The following is a 22,500-nucleotide window of genomic DNA, read 5'->3' as shown; positions in this document are numbered from 1 at the left end:
TTAATTTGATACGGAAATCCGTCTATCAATGGGTTTTAAATTTATAATTATATTAATATTAATGTAATAATATTCTATATCATCTTTTTTTTTTTTTAAGAAAAGAAAAAAAAAAAAAAAAAAGACGTTTATTTCTTTATATTTTTTTAATAATATATAATAATATTAATAAAAGACCTGATATTAAGTAAGATTACCCACTGAACTTAAGCATATTATTAAGTGGAGGAAAAGAAACTAACTAGGATTTCCTTAGTAACTGCGAGTGAACAGGAAAAAGCTCAACATGAAAATCAATAATAATTATATTTTATTATTGACTTGTAGTATCTAGAAGTAATGCCAGTGAATTAATAAAATTAAGTGTTTTGGAATAAACCACCATAGAGGGTGAAAGTCCCGTCTATATTTTATTTTTAATTCACATACGGTTTACTATCAAAGAGTCATATTCCTTGGGAATGGAGTATAAAATGGGTGGTAATTTTCATCCAAAGCTAAATATTGATGAGAAACCGATAGCAAACAAGTACCGTGAGGGAAAGATGAAAAGAACTTTGAAAAGAGAGTTAAAAGTACCTGAAATTACTTAAAGGGAAGCAAATAAAACCTAACATTTTTATAATTATATAATTATAAGGGGATATTATATATTAATATATTTAATATATATTATTCAAATGAAGAATGATTCAAAACCAGTAATATGTAATTTCTCATTAGAAAAGATTATTATACAACCTTATGGAAATAATGAAATTCTTAAGATACTTGGTGAATTGAATAAATTCACTTTATATAATACAAGTGGAGCAAAGTTTATGAAAATTACACAAGTATTATCAGATTTCTGTTCTAGTGAAAAGTTAAAGAACAAATCTGACATACAAAGTCTAATTAAAGATTTGGTTATACCATCATTGGATCCATTATCCACTTTAAATAATGCTGTGGATACTCTTTCTAAGATTAAATACAATTCTTCAATTGAAGTTAGACGTTCTAATTGGTTTCTTAAACATGTTTGTTCTTTTATTTCTCAAAAACTTAATGAGATTAATAAGTCAAATATTTCAAATGAAGCTCTTCCTACCCTTATTCAAAGCTTAAACTTTATAATCCAATTGAAAAATAAGATATTCTTGAATTCTGAATTCTCAAAATGTATTAATATTGATTCTAATAATAATTCTAATATTGAGTTCAACAATAATTGCACTGTTGGTGAATATATTTCAATTTCGGAAATGATTTCATCAGAGTTATTAGATTTATTTATCAAGGAAAGAAATATATTTAAGAATTTAACTTCAGTCAATCTTGCTCAAGAGCTAATATCTTACACAAATGATCACCTCCAAATTCCTCCTCCATCTCAAGATCCACCTTTTGGAGGCTTAGGACATCTTTATAAAAAAGATTATAATGAAAGTTATACAGGGTCAGAAAACCCTAATACAAACTCAACTATTTTATATAATAGAAACAAAACTATTGCATTTGATGTAAAATGGCCAATTATAGCCAATATTTCAGATTTAATAAGTTCTGAAAAGAATCTTACAAAGTTTTAGTTCAAAGTATATATTAATATTAATGTTATTTATTCATTCAATCAATTTCACAGCAATATAATTAAAATTAATGTACGCAATCATTATTTAAGAATGAAAGAAATTATATATATATATATATATATATATATATATATATACACTTTTTTTCCAATTTTATCCGATTGGGATTACATATCATCCTCTGTTAATTTATATTACGTGTATTTGCATGCAAAATTAGCGCATGCATGCAATAATTTTCTTTCTTTGCTACATTAAATTTTTATTAATAAATTCGATTTTTTTTTCTTATAAATTTTCTGCATTATTAAGTTTAGTTTCCTTAATCTTTTTAATACTTGATAATAATACTCAACTGAAGCTCAGTTAGATAGCATTATCAAAAATCTTTTTTCCTTTCTTTATTTCTTTGTTTCTTTCTTCAAATAATGCTCAAATCTATAGAAATTTCAAAATCTCACGTTTTTAACCCGTTTTTTTTTTGGAGGAGCATTTCTTCTTCCTCTTGAAGTTTCTTCTCTAACTCAGCTAACTCCTTTAACTCTTTATCAGATCCTTTCTCACTGCTACTGCTACAAGAGCTTGAACAACAACTTGATTTCTTACCTTCCATTTTATCTTCAGGCAAAGAATTGACTAGGACTCCATTTTCGTCTTTCTTACTCTTTTTGCTTTTTTTATCCTTTTTATCTTTTTTGGCTTTTTTATCTTTTTTGCTTTTTTTGTTTTCCTCAACTGGTTCCTCACCCTCCTGTTGCTCTTCTAGAAGTTGATCTAACTTTTCTTCCTTTTTGTTCTTTTCATCTTTACCCTTTTTCTGTTTTTTATCTTTTTTCTCATTTTTACTTTTTTTTTTATTGGAACTGGAACAAGAACAGCAACCAGAATTCTCCTTTTCAAGTTCTTGTTCAAGTCGAATCAATTCTAACTCTTCCTCAGTCATAGAAGTGTCAACGAGTGTTTTGGGAGTTTGTTCATCCATTCTTTGTGTCTCATCATTCTGTACTTCCTTTTCTTTATTTTTTGTTTTGCTTTTTTTCTCCTTCTTCGAGCTACAAGAGGCACAACAAGAATTGTCTTCTTCATTTTTCTTATCTTCGTCCATTTTCAATTCATTATTAATATTTCCATATTTGAGAATATCGTTTGACATTTCATTCCCATTAACTTGTTTCTTTTCTTTCTTTTTTTTATTGGAACTAGAACAAGAACAACAACCGGAATTCTCCTTCTCAAGTTCTTGTTCAAGTCGAATCAACTCTAACTCTTCCTCAGTCATAGAACTGTCAACCAATTTTGGAGGTTGACTATTCTCTCCTTTCTTGGTTTTTTTCCTTTTAGATGAACAAGAACAGCAAGAACAACATCCGGAATCTTCCACAATTTCTTGTTCAAAATTATCAATTTCTTGTTCAAAATTATCAATTTCTTGTTTGGTATGAATAACATTTTCATATTCATTTTCATTATTATAGTCAGTTTTATTATTGGTTTCACTTTCAGGTTTAGAAAATTCCTCTATTTGAGTTTCTTTGTTTGGAGGATTTTCAAAAATATTATTTATAACCATATCCTTGGTTCTAATTGGATCATTTGAAACTTTATCATCAACAATTGGTTGAGCTTGGTCTGCTACAATTCCTCCTTGTCCCCAATACGAATAGAATGAATTTTGTTTCAATCTATTAAGTAATTCCTGACATCTTTCTCCGTCTTCTGGAAGAAATGAAACGTAATACTCTTTTGGATAAGCCGATAAGATAAAGTCATCATATAGCTTACAGAAATTATTATTTTGACTTAACCTATACATACGTGTATAAGATCCGACAGTACTTGTTATTCCTTTTTGAATTTCATTTATAAAACTTAAAGCTTTAACTGTATCTATTTGAGATAGATGTCCATATTGGCCCAAAGTTATAAATATTGCTTCTTCTGCTATGGTTGGATATTCACATGTAGCTAATTTCTTCCTGCAAGTAAGTACAGCTTGTTGAATTCTTTTTTTAGTAATTTTGGGTGGAGTTCTTCCATTAGATGATACTAACTCTTTCAATGTTTGTAACACACAAGATTGACTCTCACTGATGTTTTCATTTATTGAATTATTTAAAAGGCTAGTCACTCTTGGTTCAACTCTAATGCAATAAGCTTGATTAATAATAAAGCTTAATGACAAGAATGTAATTACAAAATTCAAGAAAAATCTCAGCATATCAAAAACTTTATTTAAAATCACAAAACTTCTTAAAATGAGAGAAATGGATCTCTTTTATCCCTCTTTTATTCTATATCTTTTTTTTAACCATATCTTTAATTCCTTTGGAATCCCTCACTTTTTTCATACGAGCCATGCCATTCTTTTACTTTAATATAATTTTGTATTTAAATTTAGACAGTATTAATGTTTCTATAATTAAAACTAATTTTATCCCCAAATTCGATCACTCTCTTTAATAGCATAAGCAATTATATTCTTTACTATTTTAGTGCAAATGCATTATTTACATGTAATTTACAGGTTGAGGGTTTAGGCGGGAAATGTACACATATGGTACCGGTGTTAAATGAATGAAATAGTATCAGAGAAATGATAATTAGGAAAACAGGTAAAATAGAAAGGCAGTAAAAAAAAAAATGAGTAAAGGAGAGATTTTGAGAAGAAAGACAGGATGAATCATAGATTCCAGGTTAATTTGAAGAAGAAATTGCCCTATAAACGCAACAGCACATTATAGACAAACATTCAGATTATTAAAGACGGATGACCACGGAACAAAAATTCAGTCCACTACAGCAACTACGAACCATTATAAAAGCACAAATACTTAACCTTCGGGGGAGATATTACGACACTTGTTAAAAACCGGATAAATAAATGAAATTAAAAATTAGCAGGGGCTGTAACTTCACAGAAAAGACTATAAATACAAAAATTTCACCAGCCAGATTTGAGAGAAATCAAGATAAAATACCATGGGATCTACCCCAAATCTGTGGAATAGCTTGCTAATGATTTTATTCAGTTTTCTTGGTCTCCTCAGAATTCTCAGAACCTGAAGGACCTTCGTTTGAGGAATCATTCTGCTCTTCAGAATCTGGGTCTTTTTCGTCTTCAGAATCGTCTTCTGTCTTATCCTCAGAGGAAACAGGGGCAATAGTAGTAGTAGTAGTAGTAGTGGTGCTGCTCTTTCCGAAACCGAACATACCGCCACCATTACCACTGAAGAATGAGAGGAGTTTTTCCTTATATGTTGGAGATTTAGGCTTTGGAGATGCAGTAGCAGTTTCTTCAGCGTTTTCGTTAGTCTCTTCAGTATCTTTGGTTTCGCCAGATTCTGGAGCTTTAGTAGTAGTGGTGGTGCTAGTAGTGGTGGTGGTGGTAGTAGTAGTAGTAGTAGTACTAGTACTGGTAGTGGTATCTTCGTCAGAAGTAGAGTCTGGCTGAGGTGTGGTTGTAGTGGTAGTAGTGGTTTCTTCAGGGTTTTCAGATTCAAGTTTGTTTTGATCGCCACCTCTAATTCTTACTGCATTGGTAGCAACGAAATAGACTAAAAGAGCGAAAAAGAATAAATAGAATCTCATGTTTCTCAAAATAAGTGTGTTCTTCAATAAGAATGTATTTTATAAAGGAATTCGAAAATTATTTCGTAGAATGAAAATAGTGAAGACCTAACATCATTAATAATTAGCATTTTTAGCGTGATAATTATAGATCATAATAAATTTCAAGTTCAAATATATGCCGCTTGTTGTCGCACTAGTGGCGCCTGACAGATTTATTATTAATAACAGATGGAAACAAATGTTTGGGGGGTGGCGGGTGGGTAGAAATGTCTGACAGGCAAATTTTATATTTGTAATGGTATTAAATAATAGAGGTTTGTAGTTGATTCATTATTAAAAATAAGAAAAAGAGATAAAAATAAGGAAGGAAATTATTAATTATTAATTTTCAAAAATCTTTCTGGTTTTAAAAAAAAAAAAAAGGAATTCTGATTTATACGTGGGATTTCTTTATTAATAAATTTTAATTAATGACATTTATTAATTAGGCGGGAAACCTGCCCCACATAAAAACAAGGATACACATGGGTAAAATATCGGTACAGGATATCTAAGTAAATAGTTGAATATTAGTAAAAACAATAATAGCGTATCTTTTGAGGTCGCGATACTAATTTTTAGATAGTAGAGAGAATTTGTTCCCAAAATTTTTGTTAAAAGAACAAAAAAAGTTGGATTGCCTGTATAAGAAGAACTTGCATGTAAATACATATTAATATATATATGCATAATTACATACCAAATAAAGCTTATTTATGTGATTACAGATATATATATATATTTATATTATTTATACAGGATTATAATTCAAAGGAGTAATAAAAGAACAAGGGAATTAAGTTTTGGAATTTTAGTGGGTTTAGAAAATATTGACATATTAGCAGGAATATATTTTAACAATAAATAAATTTAATAAATAATAGAGGAATAGTAAGATAAATTGAAAATAGGATTTAAACTGGTAATAGTAATAATTGAAGGTAATTTTGTTGCCACTCAGGTGAATTGCATGCATGCATGCAGAATTTGTGGCAATAGAGGAAAAAAAAATGTGGACGCCTTTTAATGCTCTAAGAAGCAGGAAGGTGGGATTTTTGGTAGTTTTTTTATTGAATATAATATTTTTTGATGTGAATATAGGTTTATTTAAAAATGAAGGAATTGGTGGAGTTGGCTTCGTTGTAGAAGCTTCAGAATCTTCATCTTCTCACAGTATGGGTCAATTGGATGCAGAGAGAAGGAAAAAACATCCGGATACTGGTAAATTGCCTAGATATCCGGTTCCTGGAATGAGGTATGATGAGTTATCTGAATCTGATGGAAGTTCAAATAAAGTTACTCATGGAAAGAAGAAAAAGAAATCAACAAAATCAAAGAAAAGGGTTGAAGAAAGATCGAAGTCTAACGAGGGGGAAGAAGAGAAGGCCTCAAAGAGGAAAAGGAGCAGGTCAGGTAGTGGTAGTAAGCCAAGAAAATCTTCAAGTGATTCCACTTCTTCAGACAGTAAAGAGGAAAGTTCTATGCCTAGTGGAAGATCCAAAAAGTCAACTCAGACAGATCAAGCTATTGGTATTGGAAATGATTCTTTGAATCACAAGAGTACCTATACAGATGAAAAATTTACAAAGAAAGAAAAGAGAAAAATTGACAGGTTAAAGTTATCAATGAGTGAGTATAGATCATATTTGCCAGGAACAGATTCAATTTGGCAAGACCCAAGTAATAGAAAGACTTACAAACACTTGAATCCTCAATATGGTGATTATTTCCCAAAAATAGCAACCAAACCATACAGAAAGAGTAACGAGTGTTCTGCTCTCTTTGATTCAGCCAAGAAAGCTTTTGAAAATAAAGAAATCAAGATTCACCCTGCGGATTTTGTAGGTCTTTCTTTAACTTTTGCAGTGAAATTAAGAGAAGTACTTGGACAATATGTAACAATACAGGAGACTTGCTTAATGTTAAGGATGCTTTTGCATTTATACTCAGGAATGAGGACCAGAACGCAATTTTTGAATATTATTGCAGCTGTACTACAGAATGATATTTTGTTGGGAAGAATTTCAGATGATTCTGGAATTATTAATGAAGTTATGTATATCTTAGATTTCTTCCTTCAGCTTCCAAAGCACAGAGCTGATACTAAATCGAAACAAATGTCTGCAATTGAGATTTCAGATTACTTCCATTTGGAGGCTTTTCCTAAGGATAATTCATATGAATCCAGGATTCTACCTTTTTACAGAAGAATTGCAGAGAAATTGATGCACGAGATTGAAAAAAGGTTAGGAATTGTAATAGCTAGGGATGAAGTCATGTCAATGGTATATATAATGCTTAACTTTATTGAAGAGGAAAGAAGCCAGGAACAGTGTACGGAGGTTATTGCTGCTGTCATTGGTGCAACCTATACAAATCCTTTGACTGCGGATCAGTTGAGGGAGATAGCAAATATGGCCAGAGATATATTGGGTTGCAAAGCTTCTTCTGGTAAAACAATGGATAGAACACAGATTATGGATATCTTTGGTCCAGAAAGAACTGTTATAGAAATGCGTCAGACTGCCTTAGTTGGAGGTCCCATGTCTGATACAGTTCGTATTTGGAAAGAGATAGGGACTTTGGATTATTTAGGTCGTGTAATCTCTGTCAGATTTAATGATTGTAATGGAATCAGGGCTTGGGAAATGAATAGGATTTGTTCAATGTTGGAGGTTATGAACAAAAAGCTCATCAAAACTGGTTCATCAAGTGATATCATTACTCTTGAAGAGCTTTGTGGAGCTCTTAAATACAAAAAAAGACACCCTGGAACAAAGTGGCCTTTGGCTATTAATACTACATTACAGAAACGCCAAAATAGTCTTCCAGTGAAGATTGATAAGCTATTTTCTCATTTTTTAGCTCATGAGAAAGGAAGACTAGCATCTTTGGAAGGCTCTACCAAGACGAGAATGGAAAAGTTCTATATGATTCCAGAATTCCCTAAGCCAAGCTTTTTGGATTCTATTATTCCAAGTTCTCCAGCTCAAGGAATTCCCCCAGCTGATCATTTAAAACCTGATTTCTTTTATGCATTTAATTCAATGCCAGGTTGGATTCAAAATAGGTTTATTTTTGCTTCAGCCTTTATGGAAGAATTTCTTGTTAAACATGGTAATTTTGTTCATATCTCCCCAGTAAGACTTTATAATGCATTGGGAGGTAGATTGGATGAGAATTCGGATCTTTCTTTAGTTATTCAAGGATTAGGATTAACTCAAGAACAGTACAAAGCTTTACCAAAAGCATTTTGTGGCTATGAGAAGAAGTTGTTTAATGAACATAACTCAAGCTTCGGCCCAGTTAGTATTGATAATTATTTTGAAGCTCTTTACGAGTATCCTTTAGCAAGTTATGTAGAGGGGAGGTACTTAATTGAGGCTGCAGTTAATGTATTAGATATCATGAATCAATATTTAGAAGGTGCAAATGAAGGTGTAATGACCGAGATATTTCCTCAATTGGTAACTCAAGAAAGGCTTCAAAGAGTTTATCTCTTCCAAGGATTCATCAACAGTAGAATCAAGGCTTATTCAAACGATAACATCAGTTTCATCACTACTGAGGAAGCGAATAGGATTTTACAAGGATGTGTGGACAGTAACAAAGTTTCATATGTTAATGAAATGAGAATTAATTTAAATCCTGAATACTTTACTGATTCTTTGATAGAAATTCTAGCTCAAGAATGGTCGAATTATGAAGGTTTTATATTACCTCAAGTTCTGGATTTGGACTCTGATAGGCAGGGAGCATTAAGAAGCATTTATTCAATGGAAATGACCTTTGCAGCATTAACTTTGGATGGTTGGGAGCTTTTGATTGATCCAACAATATATCTAAGAAATCTTGCCAATAGAGAGAGTTTATTTTTGAATTACTTAGCAAATTCTGTAAAGGAAACAACTGCTAGGGAAAACAGGTATAGACTAATCTATAATTGGATGCAGCAGTATTTCATCTATAAGCTTAGAAAGATTCCAAAGTTTAATTATGAGGAAGTTAGAACCTTGGTTGAAGCTCTTCCAAATGAAGCAGATTTGTCTGAAGATATGATTAAGCAAATCATTCAAGATAATCAAAACCTAAATCTATCAGATAGTTTAGTTGAAGATTTCACTTTTGCCTTAAAGGCTTATTTAACCTTTGAGAAATATTTTCTCTACACAAGAAATCCAGATTTGGAAGGTGGGTTTGCTACTGAAATAGACTTAGTGAATGGAAAGATCTTTATACCAAGTTGTGTTTGGACCTTTGTTAAAGACAGGGATGATTATTCAAGTTCAGATATAGGGGATCAAAGCGTGATTTACTTTGCTGATTTGACCTTGGCATACTTAACAAGACTATTCCAGACTCAGCCACAAAGCCAAGATTTATTCATCAAAGTATTAGAGTGGGCTAACAAGCAGAATTTGAACGATGATTCCATCTTCTTCGATTATTTGCTCAGTATCGAAGATTTCAAAGTCTACATTCAACATAATACAAGGCTTAGCCACAATTCTCATATCTTTTTGGTACCTTGGGTAGACCATCTCCCTACAAATTACCAATTTAGGAGGCTCAGATCTCTCCCTTCGGGTACATCCCCAGGTTTTCCATCCGAAGGTCCAGGACAGGATCAAGATGGTGATCAGGCTCAGCGATCACAAAGAGCTGCTCAGATCTTATCCGAGATTGAGAGACTTAGCTTGGAGCATAGCGCTCTCTTAGATGAGCTTAACGCACAAGTTAACAAGGAAGACACGGCTTTATTAGTAGTTGAGAAGATTAGGAACGATATTCACAATTTGCTTTTGGAACTTGGTACGCTTTCCTCAACATTGCTCAGTTCAGCAATGATGATTTTGAGCAAGAGAATGATCGCCCCGTCAATAAACATTTCTGATGCACAGAATATGTCTAACTTAGGCGTACATATTGGAGAAAATGGAGAGATTATCTTTGATGAAGAGCTTGCTGAGAAGGGTCTTTCTGGTATTTTTATCCCAGCTTTGGTGCTTGGGAATATCAACCCAGAAACTGGCATCTTAGAACCACCTCCTCCTGAATTCGACCCAGAGTTAATCTGCTCTACTCAGAATATTAACAGAATGCAGGCTTTCAGAATCTGGCTTTCCTCAGTCTTACCAAGAATGCCTTTCCATTGTAGTGATCCCTTACTTGCTAGGGATCTTCTAAGCGTGAGGAATCTTTTACCAGCCTTTGTCAATTTTGGCTTCTCAAAAGACAGTAATATACTTGCAAATTCTTTGGTAAGATTCACGTCTTCACATCCTTTCCCTATGACTTTGAGTTCCTTGAACATTATTGTAAAGTACTTTATAGTGGATGAGGAGAACGTGTTCCTGGCTTTGGATCGTCCTGCTACTAGCTTAGAAGAAGCATATCAGGATTTGCGGATGATTGCAGGATTCTATAAGAAGAAAACAACTCTGCCTTTATTAGAAATTCCCACAATCTTTTCCTTTACTCCCAACTTGGAACTTTTGGGGAGTACCAATACCAATTCAAATGATTTTGGAAATCACTCTCAATCAAACGCTAGAGTCAACTTCTTGGATTATTTGGAGAGGATCACAGCTGAGTACTTTGCCTCTTCACCTAGAAGAATGCCAACCATTGCAATTCCAAGATTAACTAACTTGGCAATGAACTTCTCGAATGATCTTGAAAAGTTAGTTTTCTTGATTACATCAATATTTGGTCCCATGAACCCTTACATTTCTGCTCCTTCTATTGGAGCTTCTGCAAACTCTCTCGCAGAATTCTACATGATGAATTTACCATTCTCAGATACTATGGATTCTCTTTATATTGAAAATAAATTCAAAAACACTCATCTTGAGCTTGGTTCTCCTATTAATAAGATTTCACTTCCTTCTGTTCAATCTGATGATCAGTTATTGGATTTCAAGCATACTTTCCTTTCAGCTCATTTCTTCTCCAGTGATGAAGCTTACTTTAATTCATTCTTGGCTATGAGTGATCTTATTAATTTGGCTCTCAGTTATACTACCTCCAAGACTGGTATCTCTGCAGATTTGAATAGTGAAACTTTCAAACAAATTTCATTTTCTTTCATAAGTGGACAAAATCTTCTTGAGATTGCTAGAACAAGCATTGATCTTTCTGGTCAAAATTTGGAACATTTAGTAGAGAATATCTTCTATTCAATTTTTGCCAAATCCTTGAGCTTCTTAATATCTCAGTTTACACCTTATGTTGAGAGTTCAGATAACAGAATTGTGGCTGAAGAGATTCTTCAGAGTGCTATTTCAGATATTTACACTAAAGGGTTTTATCCAGAAAATGTAAGATATGAGTTAGTAAACAGGATCACTCTCTTTATTGATTTTGACTCCGATAAGTATCAGTTTATGTTTGCTGATTTGGAAGATTCTTTAAATTCTACTCAACTGAATTTCCCAAAGAAGCTCTCCACTCATCCACAAAAACTCAATCAAAGGTTCTTAACTCAAACATCGGAAGTAGCTCTTGTTTCTGGACAAAGTCATGTTACCAGAACTCCTATTTGCAATTATGCTCTGGTTTTCTCTTACTTCATTACAAAAGTCCTTGAAAAGCCTCAGAACAAGGATAAGATTGGAGGAATTGATCCTCTTGACTTTTCTAATGTGAGAATATGGTCAGGTTTTTGCGGACTTAAGAACTTTGAATATTTATCTTACAGATCAGTCCTTATTTCAGTTATTAAGAATCTTTCAATGAAGATATTGGGTCCCTTGGATGCTAATGAAATCAATCAACTTGTTATTTTGATTGATTTCTTTGATCAAAATGTCAGGAAAATCGTTCTCAAGTACAATCCAGACTTGCCTCAAAACTGCTCAAATGAAACCTTATTCTCAAATTTAGATGCTTGTTTGGGAGCTATGAGTAGATATATGGGAGAGAATGACATCATTTTGGATGATTTACAATTAAGTAACTCCAGTGTTTTGCAATTCACAGATGAGTTATCAAGTAATCACTTTTCTTTATTATCTAGTCAAGAAGAGTCAATGGCAAGAGTAATGTTTAGATCAGTATTAGAGAGTGTCTTCTTTTCAAACTCTTTTAGTGAGCTGGAAGATGTCCCTGGTATTAATAGACAAATATCTTTCGATTTCTTCTCAAGAGCTCCTTTAAACAGTGAATTAAAGCCAGAAAGTATTGTATTAGAGAGTTTTGATGATCTTTACAGAAAGCTACCCTTCAATTTCAAGCCAATAAAGCTCAAATCTGGTAGTAAGAATCAATCTTCGATTGCCATTTCTTACTTAGATGTTGAAGGAATTCAACAAGGTGAGAGATACGAACTCAAGGATTCTTTTTTAAATGATAAGAAGATCATTTGCGTGAATAGAGCCGTGTTTTTCCTGCATTGGTGGCTTATTACTTGGCCAAAGATACCATTCTACGCCAACGACTTCGTATTAGCAGAATTACTTTCGAATATTCAGATTCTAGCTCAAGCATTTCAAACTTCATGTATGATGACTTCCCCAGATGTCATTTTCAGCTCCATATCAAAACAAATTTCTGGAATTTCTGGGGTCTCCTTAAAGAAAAGACATATTTATCTAATGATTGATTCATTTTTAAATTTTGAAAACAAAGCTTTAAAGTTCTCAGGAGCTAAGGATTTGGAATCAGCATATTCAAATGATACTGGTATGCTCAATTCTATATTTTCAATCGATCTTAAAGTCCCTGAGATTCCAATACCTAAAGGAAATTTGGTGACTTCTGTCAGACCAGAAAATAAGAACCTCTCTCAATACTTATTCAGAATCATCTCAGAGTATTTTGCAGCAAATCCTCGTAATTATCCAACAATTATTATTCCAAACACATCATTTATAGCAAAACATTTTGATTTAAATAAGAACTCCCTAGCCTACGTCTTGTACATTTGGAGTGAGTTTGAAGATGGTAATTCAATTCGAATCTTTTTCCAAGCTCCAACAATTGGTGCTAGTTATGAAGATTTGGCGGACTTCATTATTGAGAATTTTGAGTTGAACTTCCTCAACTTTAGTTCTTCCAATAGTTATTTACAATTCTTTACTGATCCAATCTTCTCAACTTTCTTCAAGTTTGGAAGTCCACTTTTCAGAGTAAAAAATATTCCACTAAGATTCAGTTGTTCAAGAATGGAAGACAGTTGCAATCCATTCATACCAAAACTCGGTCTTTCAGAAGCTGAAGAGGAACTTCTTGAGGAAAATATCAAACTAATTGTCTCTAGAAGCTTCGTTATTGCTTCTCAAAAGATGTCATTATCTCCAACTTCTGAAATTATTACATCATTCTCCACTTCAGATGTATCAGAAGCTATAATACTTGGTATCAATGTTTTGGATGCTGTCAGAGTTCATGGATTTGGTACTATTAAACTCAAAGAGAATCTCGTAATTATCAACAAATTCTCTCTTTTGTTTTCCAAGATCTTCTCAAGGTTCATCTCACGCCTCTTGGAGTCATTCCACATTCCTAACTTTAATAAACCTGCATTGGATCTCAGATTTACCCAGCTAAAGACACTTTCAGCAAGAACTTATAATGTATTTTCTCAATTTACCTCTGATCTCATTTCTCTAACACTATTTAGTAATGAAGATCTCAACAGTCTTTTGAAAGTAATCAGCCTTGATGATCTAATTCCTCCTGAAAAATATCAAGCCTTTTATGCAGTTTCTACTTCAGATTCTTCCAGAGGAATGATGACAGTTTATACAAAAAGTACTGGAATTCCATTACATATTCAAATCACCAGGTTCAATTACGTCTATTGCTTTATCCATTACTTATTACACATTCTTTCTAGGATTGGAATGAGCCATTTCTTTATCTCCTTCAAGCATCATAACCTCCTTAACTTTGAAAATGTGGTTCGAGCTACAGCTATATCCATTCATGAAGGAATACCAGAATCAGTTTTTACATTGATTTCTCATAAAGACAAGTTTTCACTTGGAAAGTTCACTATTGATGATATTAGACGAATATACATACAATATAAGAGCCATACAAACAATTTCTTCAGTGGTGGTTCTATACAATTGGCATTTGCCTCCTCTGAGAATTTGACTCCTTTCATTCAATCATTGTTTGCTGCTACTAACTATGACCAAAACAATGATTCAGTTCCTTTGATATTTTTGAATGAATTTGAAGACAAAGAGTTCTTACATTTTTCTCCTAAGTCACAGTCACTTTCTTCCTCCATCACAACTGAGGAAATTCTTAACAATAGTTTCCATCTAAATAATGCCTTCCACAGCTTTAAAGAAACATCCTTTATTACTGGAAGCTTTGTAAAGCCTTGGGTACCTTTCGTGATGGGATTAAGCACTGAAAAGCATTCATCTGTATATTCTGAAGTTTCAAATGATCATCTTGTTAGATTTGATCCTGGACATGTTCAACTCAGGAAGAAAATTAAGCAAGTATATAATTTGAATCAGAATCTTGATCTAGACAGTAATTACAATCCTTTAATAGATCTTGGCCAAGCAACTTTTGAATCTGGAGTCATTTCTTTACAGAATGACCAGAATTCTCCAGATGAAAATCAATTCAGAAATAATTACAATGGTTTAAGATTACATGTATTAAATCGAGCAGTATTATTCAGAGAATGGCTTATTCGAATTTGGGACATTTCACCAGCTATCGGTAGAGATCCACTCTTTGTTGAGTTTTTGAATGATTTTAAGTCCATTATTGGAATCTTTGATGGAGCAGAGATTGGACAAGGAACTTCTTTACGTATAGATTTACAAACTCAATTAATACATAAAACAGGAAGATTCCTTCCTAAGTTATTATCCCCTATAATTGCTGCATATAATGAATTTGAAGAAAGGATGGTGGAAGAGAGTGGTGGTTCTGATATCTCCAAGATCTTGGAATCTGGGATTGCTGGTCTTTTCCTTCTTAGTTTGCCAATTAATGATCCATTCCAAAGAAAAAGATGCCAAATCAAAAATAAGGCTTGGGGTGAAGGGTCTGATTCATATAGACGTTCCCAAATTCATGATTTTGTGACTCAAAAGCTTACTGAATATCTTTCAGCAGCTCCAAGATCAGCTTTCACTATTGATATTCCAGATGTGAGTATAATACTGGACAATTTCTCGATTGAATTACCACACAAAACTAAATGTGCTATAGAATTCTGGGCAAGAGATCGTCCTGACCTTATTTCAGCTCCTTCTTTAGGACTTGATCCAGATTCCATCTTTTCATTCCTCAGCTCTTTCCTAACTACTAAAGAATTAGATCAAGATAACTTGGAGGTTCCAATCGAAAGATACATGCTATCTTATGGTCTTTTAAATGAATATCCTATTCAGGATGCAGACAGCTACTATGGTGATTTAATATTTGGCTTTAGGGAGCATGATAACCTATATGAAACTCTTGTTGCTTCCATGTTAAGCGATTCGGTTACTATTGATGCAGCAGTTAATTTCTTCAGGATCATTGCAGCTAATGTTTTGGATACTTACGACTTCAATCATTTCGTTAGCGAAGATATTGAAGACGAACAAGAATATGAAAATGGTGACTCTTATATAGATTATTCTTTAGGCCTGGATTATAGAACATTTTCTATGCGTTTTCTTTTGGGAGTTTCTGAATCATTTTCAGCTAGGAAACTCTTTGAGCCAATACAAATTTTAAAGTCAGCTAAAGATCTCAACAAGATTTCTTCTGATTTCCTACGAAAGATCTCAGTTCTCAAGTTATGTGTTTACGTTACTAATTCTGATTTCCTATTCTATGAGTATTACTCAGCTGAGATGATTTTATCTTTCCAAAGATCTGGATTAAAACTTACAGAAACAGACATGTTTAGTCTCCTTTTGAATCATATCTTAATTAACTCTGCCAGAGAATTCATCTCAAAGCCACAATTAATCATAGATTGCTTCTCAGACTTTAAGTTTAAACAAAGGCCAAGCTATTTCTCAACAGTCCCAGAGTTTGGACATGTATCCCAAAATACTGGTTTAATTACTTCATCATTCAAGAATCTTGGATTTACAGGCCTACAAGAGTCTTTTGTTCCTCATGTTAACTTATTGGTCTATTACCTTAAATCTCTTAACTCCATAGTAAACCATCCGGGAAACAGAATAATCCTTTCAATTCCAGCTTCTATTAACTTTATGAGTACCAGTATACTACTAAAAGCTTCCAGTTGTAGTCAAGTAACTGATCAAGGATTTTTATGCATTGCTCAGATAATATTGAACTCTCTCATGGAAATGGGATCAGATGTTGGGAATCTAACGGTAGATGCTCTTGCAGAAATCCTAAATTCACTATTTAATATAGTTGGAGAAGTTTCTCATTCATCTTATCCCAAGTTAGATTCACAAATTAGAGATATTGATCCAATCAAGAATAGAAAATACCAAAAAAGCATCTATTACAATTATAATCATAATCTCCTTTCTCTACTATTTGGAAATATAGAAAGTCTTGAGAGAATTATTAATAGCAAGTTTGAGAGTGGATTCTTGGATATTAGAACACTTTCTAAATCCCTTAAAGATTCCTATAATACAGATCCTCTAATTAATGCTCAGCTTTCAATTGTTCAAAGCAGTTATTACAGGAAGAAGGATCCATATAAATCTATAGCTGTATTAAAAATAATTCCTACATTCAATGTTGATTCATCAAAGAAAAGAGAACCTTTGACATTAAATAAATTCCTGGCTCAAATGAATCTTTTAGAGGTTCTGGACTTTACTATTGGTATATTTCCCACTGTTTTGTTGATATCCAAATTAGATGGTGATATGGTAGTAAGTAATGATGGAAGTTTTCCAGATACTAATATTAAAATTGCAAACAGAGCTGCAACATTCCACTCTTTTATTCACATAACAACTTATCAATATTCAGACAATGTATCTTCCTTTGCTATTCTTCCAAATAATGGTGGAAGGAATAACAGAGCAGGAATTTCCTTGGAGGACTGCATTAACTTCTTTTCTGCTTACAGTGGCATGGATATTTTAGAATCAACACCCAAGATTTCTAAATACTTTAAGAACATTGAATTCTACAAAGCTTATCTATTATTAGATTCTTTCTATGCTATAGAGAAGGAGCTCTTTGGATTCGATGCTATTAAAGAAACTGCTGAGGATGGTTACTTTAATGCTGAAAGGGTGATAAGAATAATTGACAACTTCATTCCTTTAAGATTAAATCTGGAGATTCCTAAATTTGAAGGAGAGGAAGCCAAACATCTAGGAAGAATAATCTTTTACCTTGGATTAAGGTTCATTAAGAATGAAAAAGTGAGAGCTGAACTTACATTGGGGAAATGCATCTCAATTGCAAGAAGTTTCTGGCCATCTGAATCTGATTATAATTATACCACATCAAAACACTCAAATACTGGGTATTATGCATTACTTTCAATCTTCGAGAATCTCTCCAGCATTAGAAAATTCCCAATACTTGCTCAGGAATTTCTATTAATGCTAAATTGGTACATCTACAATGCCATGGGTTCGGATCCCATCATAAGGGATTTTTCGAATCCATTACAAATTTTCAGAAAGAGAGTAGAATTCCTTAGGAAAGCATTTTCGAAGCCATTTGTTTGCAGTGAGAAAGATCTTCCATGGCTTAAGCCAGGTTTAGAATATTCAGGAGTTTCTTTCCAACAATTCAATTTTATTATGTATATTGCAACAGCTTGGAGAACTTATTTAGAGTTACAGATTAATAAAGGGCCAATAAATATTGATAGTGATGAATGGTCAGAAATTCTCAAGAGTGTAAGACCTGGATTAATTTCAATGTTGGATTCTTTATCACATGGTGTTTCTCTAAGATCACTTTTTTCTATATCAATTTTTAACTTTTTAACTTATAACTTAATTGGTGAACAGTACCCAGATATATACAAAGATGGCGAAATGTTGAAACATATTGAAGCATTTTTGGATCAGATCCAAAGATTCGCAAGAATCAGACACCCTGGTATAATAAACGTTTCTTTCCTTTGGCCAGCAGTTGATTGTGAACCTTCAACAACAAATTCTAAATCAACATCAAGTGCCGGTAGTGGTAAGATGGTAGTGCCTGGTCTCACATTCCCTCTAGCTTTGAATAGTATTGGTAGCAGCGATAATTTGAGCAGAAGGCAACTCTCCAAATCAACAACCAAGGAAATCTTTATTGATTCCTTTGGAGAATTTTTCCAAGAAAAGGAAATCCCTTCTGGCTTGGAGGACTATAATACTGAGGCTGGAACAGTTACTACTGATACTGAAACAATCACTACTGACACATACAGTGATACTGACATTGACACTGATAGTACTGATATTTACTCAAGAGATTCTACGGATACTGATAATAGGGTACAAGAGGAAATTAGAAGAGGATTTAAATTGGAAGATTTACCATATGATAACATAAGTAGCTAACTAGTCAATATTAAAGGCAATTGCAAATAAACTTAACCTAACTTAGACATGAAGAAAAAAAAGTTCCAGAGGAACGTATAACATAATTCTCGCCATTCAAGAAGAGGTGACCAAAAAAAAAAAAATACTAGTGATAATATTGTCAGCTCGGTCGTAGACAACTTTCCTTTGTTTAGTTAATTTTAATTTTTATTCCCTCACTTTTCCTACTTTATAGAACAAAACCTTTATCATAATAGCTGTCAGTTCTAGACAGATTTGGCGCGCGCATGTGAATTACAGCACTTTACATGTAATGATGAGGGGGGAATGGGTTTGGCGCGCGCGCATTCTCTCGCAGTAGAACGAAATGGGGAAGAAACGAATAATTAATTTTCAATTAATCTAGTTGGCTTGGATGAGGGGGAGGGTGCTGGTTAGCTTCTTGAATGGGGCAAATACCAGAATCTCTTCTTCTTGAGAGCCCTGCAACGGCTGGAGGATCAATAGAAAAAGTAGAAGAAATATTAGATATAGATGAATTGTTGTAACATGCCCTCAAAGATTCCCTAGAAGTATTAAAGTAATCAACAATAAAAGTACAGAATTCTTTCCAGTCGATAAGACCATCTCTATTAGTATCAATTTCATCTAGAACAGAATCCCACTCAGTATATACACCTTGATTAGATGAAGGAAGAATTGTTCTGTAATTGACATCATTAGTAGAAGAAAAGCTTTTGGTGATATTTGAGAGCAATTTAGATTTTTGTGCCTTAAGTAACTGTTTAAATTCTTCTCTAGTAATTTTTCCCTGATTATTTCGATCAATTTTCATAAAGAAAGATTTTAACTGTCTAATTTCATTTCGTCTCCAAATATGACAAGCTGTGATAAATTCACTATATGATATAATTCCATTACCATCAATATCCATAGCTTTAATGATCATAGACGATTCTCTGGATGAAATACCCAATTTTTGTAAACCAGATCCTAACTCTGAAATTGATAATACTCCATCATTATCAGTATCAAGAGATTTAAAAACACTGGTTGCCATATTAATTTGAGTTGTATCTAGTGCTAATTGATGGGATAACATATGAATTAATATATGTCTCAAGTCTGACTGTCTTGTATAAACTTTCAAGTGGGCTAAAAGAGGCATCCCTATATCAACTTCGCAGTAACTGGAATGCGAAATAGAAAACCAATCATGACTTAAAGCTTCATCCACTGTTATTCTTTCTCTTGGATTTTTCTCAAGTAACTTTCCTAATAATGACTTGCATGCATTTGAGACGCATGTAATTTCAGAAATGGCGGGAATTCCGTAGCAGATATTGTGCCTAGTTTCAGCTCGTGACCTACCACTAAATGGGTGGCGTCCAGTAATGACAGAATACATGATAACTCCAACAGACCACACGTCAAGACTATAGGAGAAAGTTTCTCCCTTGAGTAACTCTGGAGCTGTGAAATCCAAGTACTTTGGATATGAAGCTAAGGATTCTTCTTGGTGAAGATTTTGAGCTAAACTAGAGTTTGAACTTGGACTTGAATTATGGCTTGAGTTGGACTTATGAATGCCGGTGACTTCGTCCACACTAGCAAACAAATACCCCTCTTCAGATGCACGATTTTGGTTGGGAATAGAAGATAAGGAGGTATTATGTGTATGTCCTTGAATCTGTGCTTGAGGTTGAGCTTGATTATGGGTTTTGATATGATCTTGGGTTATATAGGAGGATGATGAGGAAGATGAGAGAGGTAAGGATTTTGATGGTGAATGGAAGTGTGAAGGAGAAACATTTGAAGTAGTTAGTTCTGGAAGATTTATTTCATCTGATGAAAAAATCTCAGCAAGTCCAAAATCAACGAGCTTAACTGAGGTATTTCCACTCCCGAAAGAGTTAGTTAAGAGTATATTCTGAGGCTTCAAATTCTTGTGTACTACCCTCTTCAAGTGCAAATAACGTATTGCCAAGAGTATTTGTTGAATTATTCGTGAAACATGAAATTCAGAAAATCGAAATCCTGATTGAATTGCATCTTGTAGAGAGTGAAATAAATTCCCTCCAGCACAAAATTCCAATATAAAATATAAATTTAGTCTATCCTCGTAAACTTCGTAAATATGTACAAGGCCAGGATGATCTAATTGCTTTAAAATTTCAACTTCGTGATCAATTTCATCCAATTTCCTACGGCATTTGACTTTATCCACAATTTTACACACTCTTCTTTGTCTTGTATAATTTTCAGTTACAAGAAATACTTCTCCATAAGTTCCTGTTCCTAACTGATCATGAAATGTATATAAATCATTAATATCATCTTCATGTACTAAATGCTTACGTATTGCTTTATTCTGTTGTAATTCTCCATTAATTTTCACAGAACTGAAATGTTTTTGTCTAATTGTTGTTAATACACTTAAGTAATACTTGAGAAAGAATGGGAAACTTATCAACATTTTGCTCTCTGATGCACTACTATCAACTGTTAATTTTGAATTCAAACGTATACTTATTTCATTTGCAACAACTTTTCTATTTATTGGAGGTAATGCCAAATGTTCTCCTAATGTTGTTAATAGATCCAATAATTCTTCAATTGTTAAGTTTCCATCTCCATCAAAATCAAATTGTTGAAAAGATTGTAATGCTGATCTTACAAAACTATCCTCTGTTGATAATACTTTATCTATTTTTCCTCTTAATTCCATAATATCTCTCTGAGTAAGAATTGCTTTTTGAATGGGTTGTCCTGTTAATATATTACATTCTCTACTGCTAGTGCTGCTACCATTATTATCATTAATAATAGTACCATTTCCATCAATGCTATCTTCAATCTTTATTCTCGCATTATTTATATCTCCTCCAGTTGTATTTTTGCGATTCAAATTTGAAACCAATGCTGCAGAAGATGTTGTTGTTGAAGTAGAAGAGGATACCACCCCACACGATCCTGAATCTACTGATGAACTTCGATTCTTTGATGTACGCGATCCACGTACAATTGAAGCTAGAACTTGTCTAATTCCTCTCCCACCATTCACACTTTTAATACCAGAATACTTTCTTAAAACAGACTCTGCATGCTCATTTTTACATTCTATGAGTTCCTTAAAATCTTTTAAGCTGCAAACATCTGCACTTAATGCCCAATTTGGGGAACCATTCCCCACTCTCTCTGAGGGTAAATTATCCAATTGAACATTTGGTGCTAATAAACTTCCATTAGCATTACCCATACTAGTATTATTCCCAATACAAGAACCTCCTCCCGATACAAGATAGGCTCTATTTTCATACGAAGAACTGGAACCAAAACCACTTCCAGACCTCCCTTTATGGCTATAACAATTGTGAGATGTGCCATTACCCCCTGATACTGAGGAATTCTTTTGAATATAAGAGTTTTTTGGCTTTGTTGAGGATGTATGGTTAGTCAAGCTAGATTCTGAAGATAAGCTAGATCTCCTCGAATTCCTCCTGCTTGAGGTAGCTACTGTCATTTTTCAACTCTCAATTGCTCTTCTTTAATATTATTCTTCCCAATTGTTTCTTTATCTTCCTGATCTTATATTTGCCATTTATTATGTGTGCCAAAATTACTATACGCTTTGTGTGATCTATCTATTACCCGTAAAATACCTTAAATTTTTCATTTAAGCCTTGAATTCTACAAATTAATATTTAAATAATTCTCTCCTTATGTTTATCTTTCTTTNTAATTTTTGTATCTGATAACTTCTATTATTCTTCTATGTTGATGGTACGTATTGTTTTGATGTTACACCACCATAAGTAGTCCACCAACTTGAAAAACACGGCTCTTTCTTTAATTCA

At 33.2% G+C, this 22,500-nt stretch overlaps 5 protein-coding genes and 1 non-coding gene across 6 annotated transcripts; 3 read left to right on the top strand and 3 right to left on the bottom strand.

Moving 5' to 3' along the window:
• Window positions 1-170: 170 nt before the first annotated feature.
• Window positions 171-619, top strand: Chro.rrn017. The gene has a single exon. It is a non-coding gene; the product is annotated as a 28S ribosomal RNA (ribosomal RNA).
• A 61-nt stretch (window positions 620-680) lies between these two features.
• On the top strand, window positions 681-1,574 carry Chro.70156 (hypothetical protein). The annotated part of the gene is made up of 1 exon (XM_663009.1): window positions 681-1,574. The coding sequence occupies one exon, from the start codon at window positions 681-683 to the stop codon at window positions 1,572-1,574; it is 894 nt and encodes a 297-aa protein (XP_668101.1).
• A 460-nt stretch (window positions 1,575-2,034) lies between these two features.
• On the bottom strand, window positions 2,035-3,795 carry Chro.70155 (hypothetical protein). The annotated part of the gene is made up of 1 exon (XM_663008.1): window positions 2,035-3,795. The coding sequence occupies one exon, from the start codon at window positions 3,793-3,795 to the stop codon at window positions 2,035-2,037; it is 1,761 nt and encodes a 586-aa protein (XP_668100.1).
• Window positions 3,796-4,598: 803 nt separating this feature from the next.
• Window positions 4,599-5,165, bottom strand: Chro.70153 (hypothetical protein). The annotated part of the gene is made up of 1 exon (XM_663007.1): window positions 4,599-5,165. The coding sequence occupies one exon, from the start codon at window positions 5,163-5,165 to the stop codon at window positions 4,599-4,601; it is 567 nt and encodes a 188-aa protein (XP_668099.1).
• A 995-nt stretch (window positions 5,166-6,160) lies between these two features.
• Window positions 6,161-18,661, top strand: Chro.70152 (hypothetical protein). The annotated part of the gene is made up of 1 exon (XM_663006.1): window positions 6,161-18,661. One exon carries the CDS (start codon window positions 6,161-6,163, stop codon window positions 18,659-18,661), a length of 12,501 nt encoding a protein of 4,166 aa, XP_668098.1.
• Window positions 18,662-19,040: 379 nt separating this feature from the next.
• Chro.70151 (CDPK2 protein-related) lies at window positions 19,041-22,166 on the bottom strand. The annotated part of the gene is made up of 1 exon (XM_663005.1): window positions 19,041-22,166. The coding sequence occupies one exon, from the start codon at window positions 22,164-22,166 to the stop codon at window positions 19,041-19,043; it is 3,126 nt and encodes a 1,041-aa protein (XP_668097.1).
• Between the last annotated feature and the right edge of the window lie 334 nt (window positions 22,167-22,500).

This window comes from Cryptosporidium hominis, assembly GCF_000006425.1.
Source record: "Cryptosporidium hominis TU502 chromosome 7 CHRO017049, whole genome shotgun sequence".
NCBI classification, from domain to species: Eukaryota; Apicomplexa; class Conoidasida; order Eucoccidiorida; family Cryptosporidiidae; genus Cryptosporidium; species Cryptosporidium hominis.
This window is presented reverse-complemented; position numbering and strand designations above follow the sequence as displayed.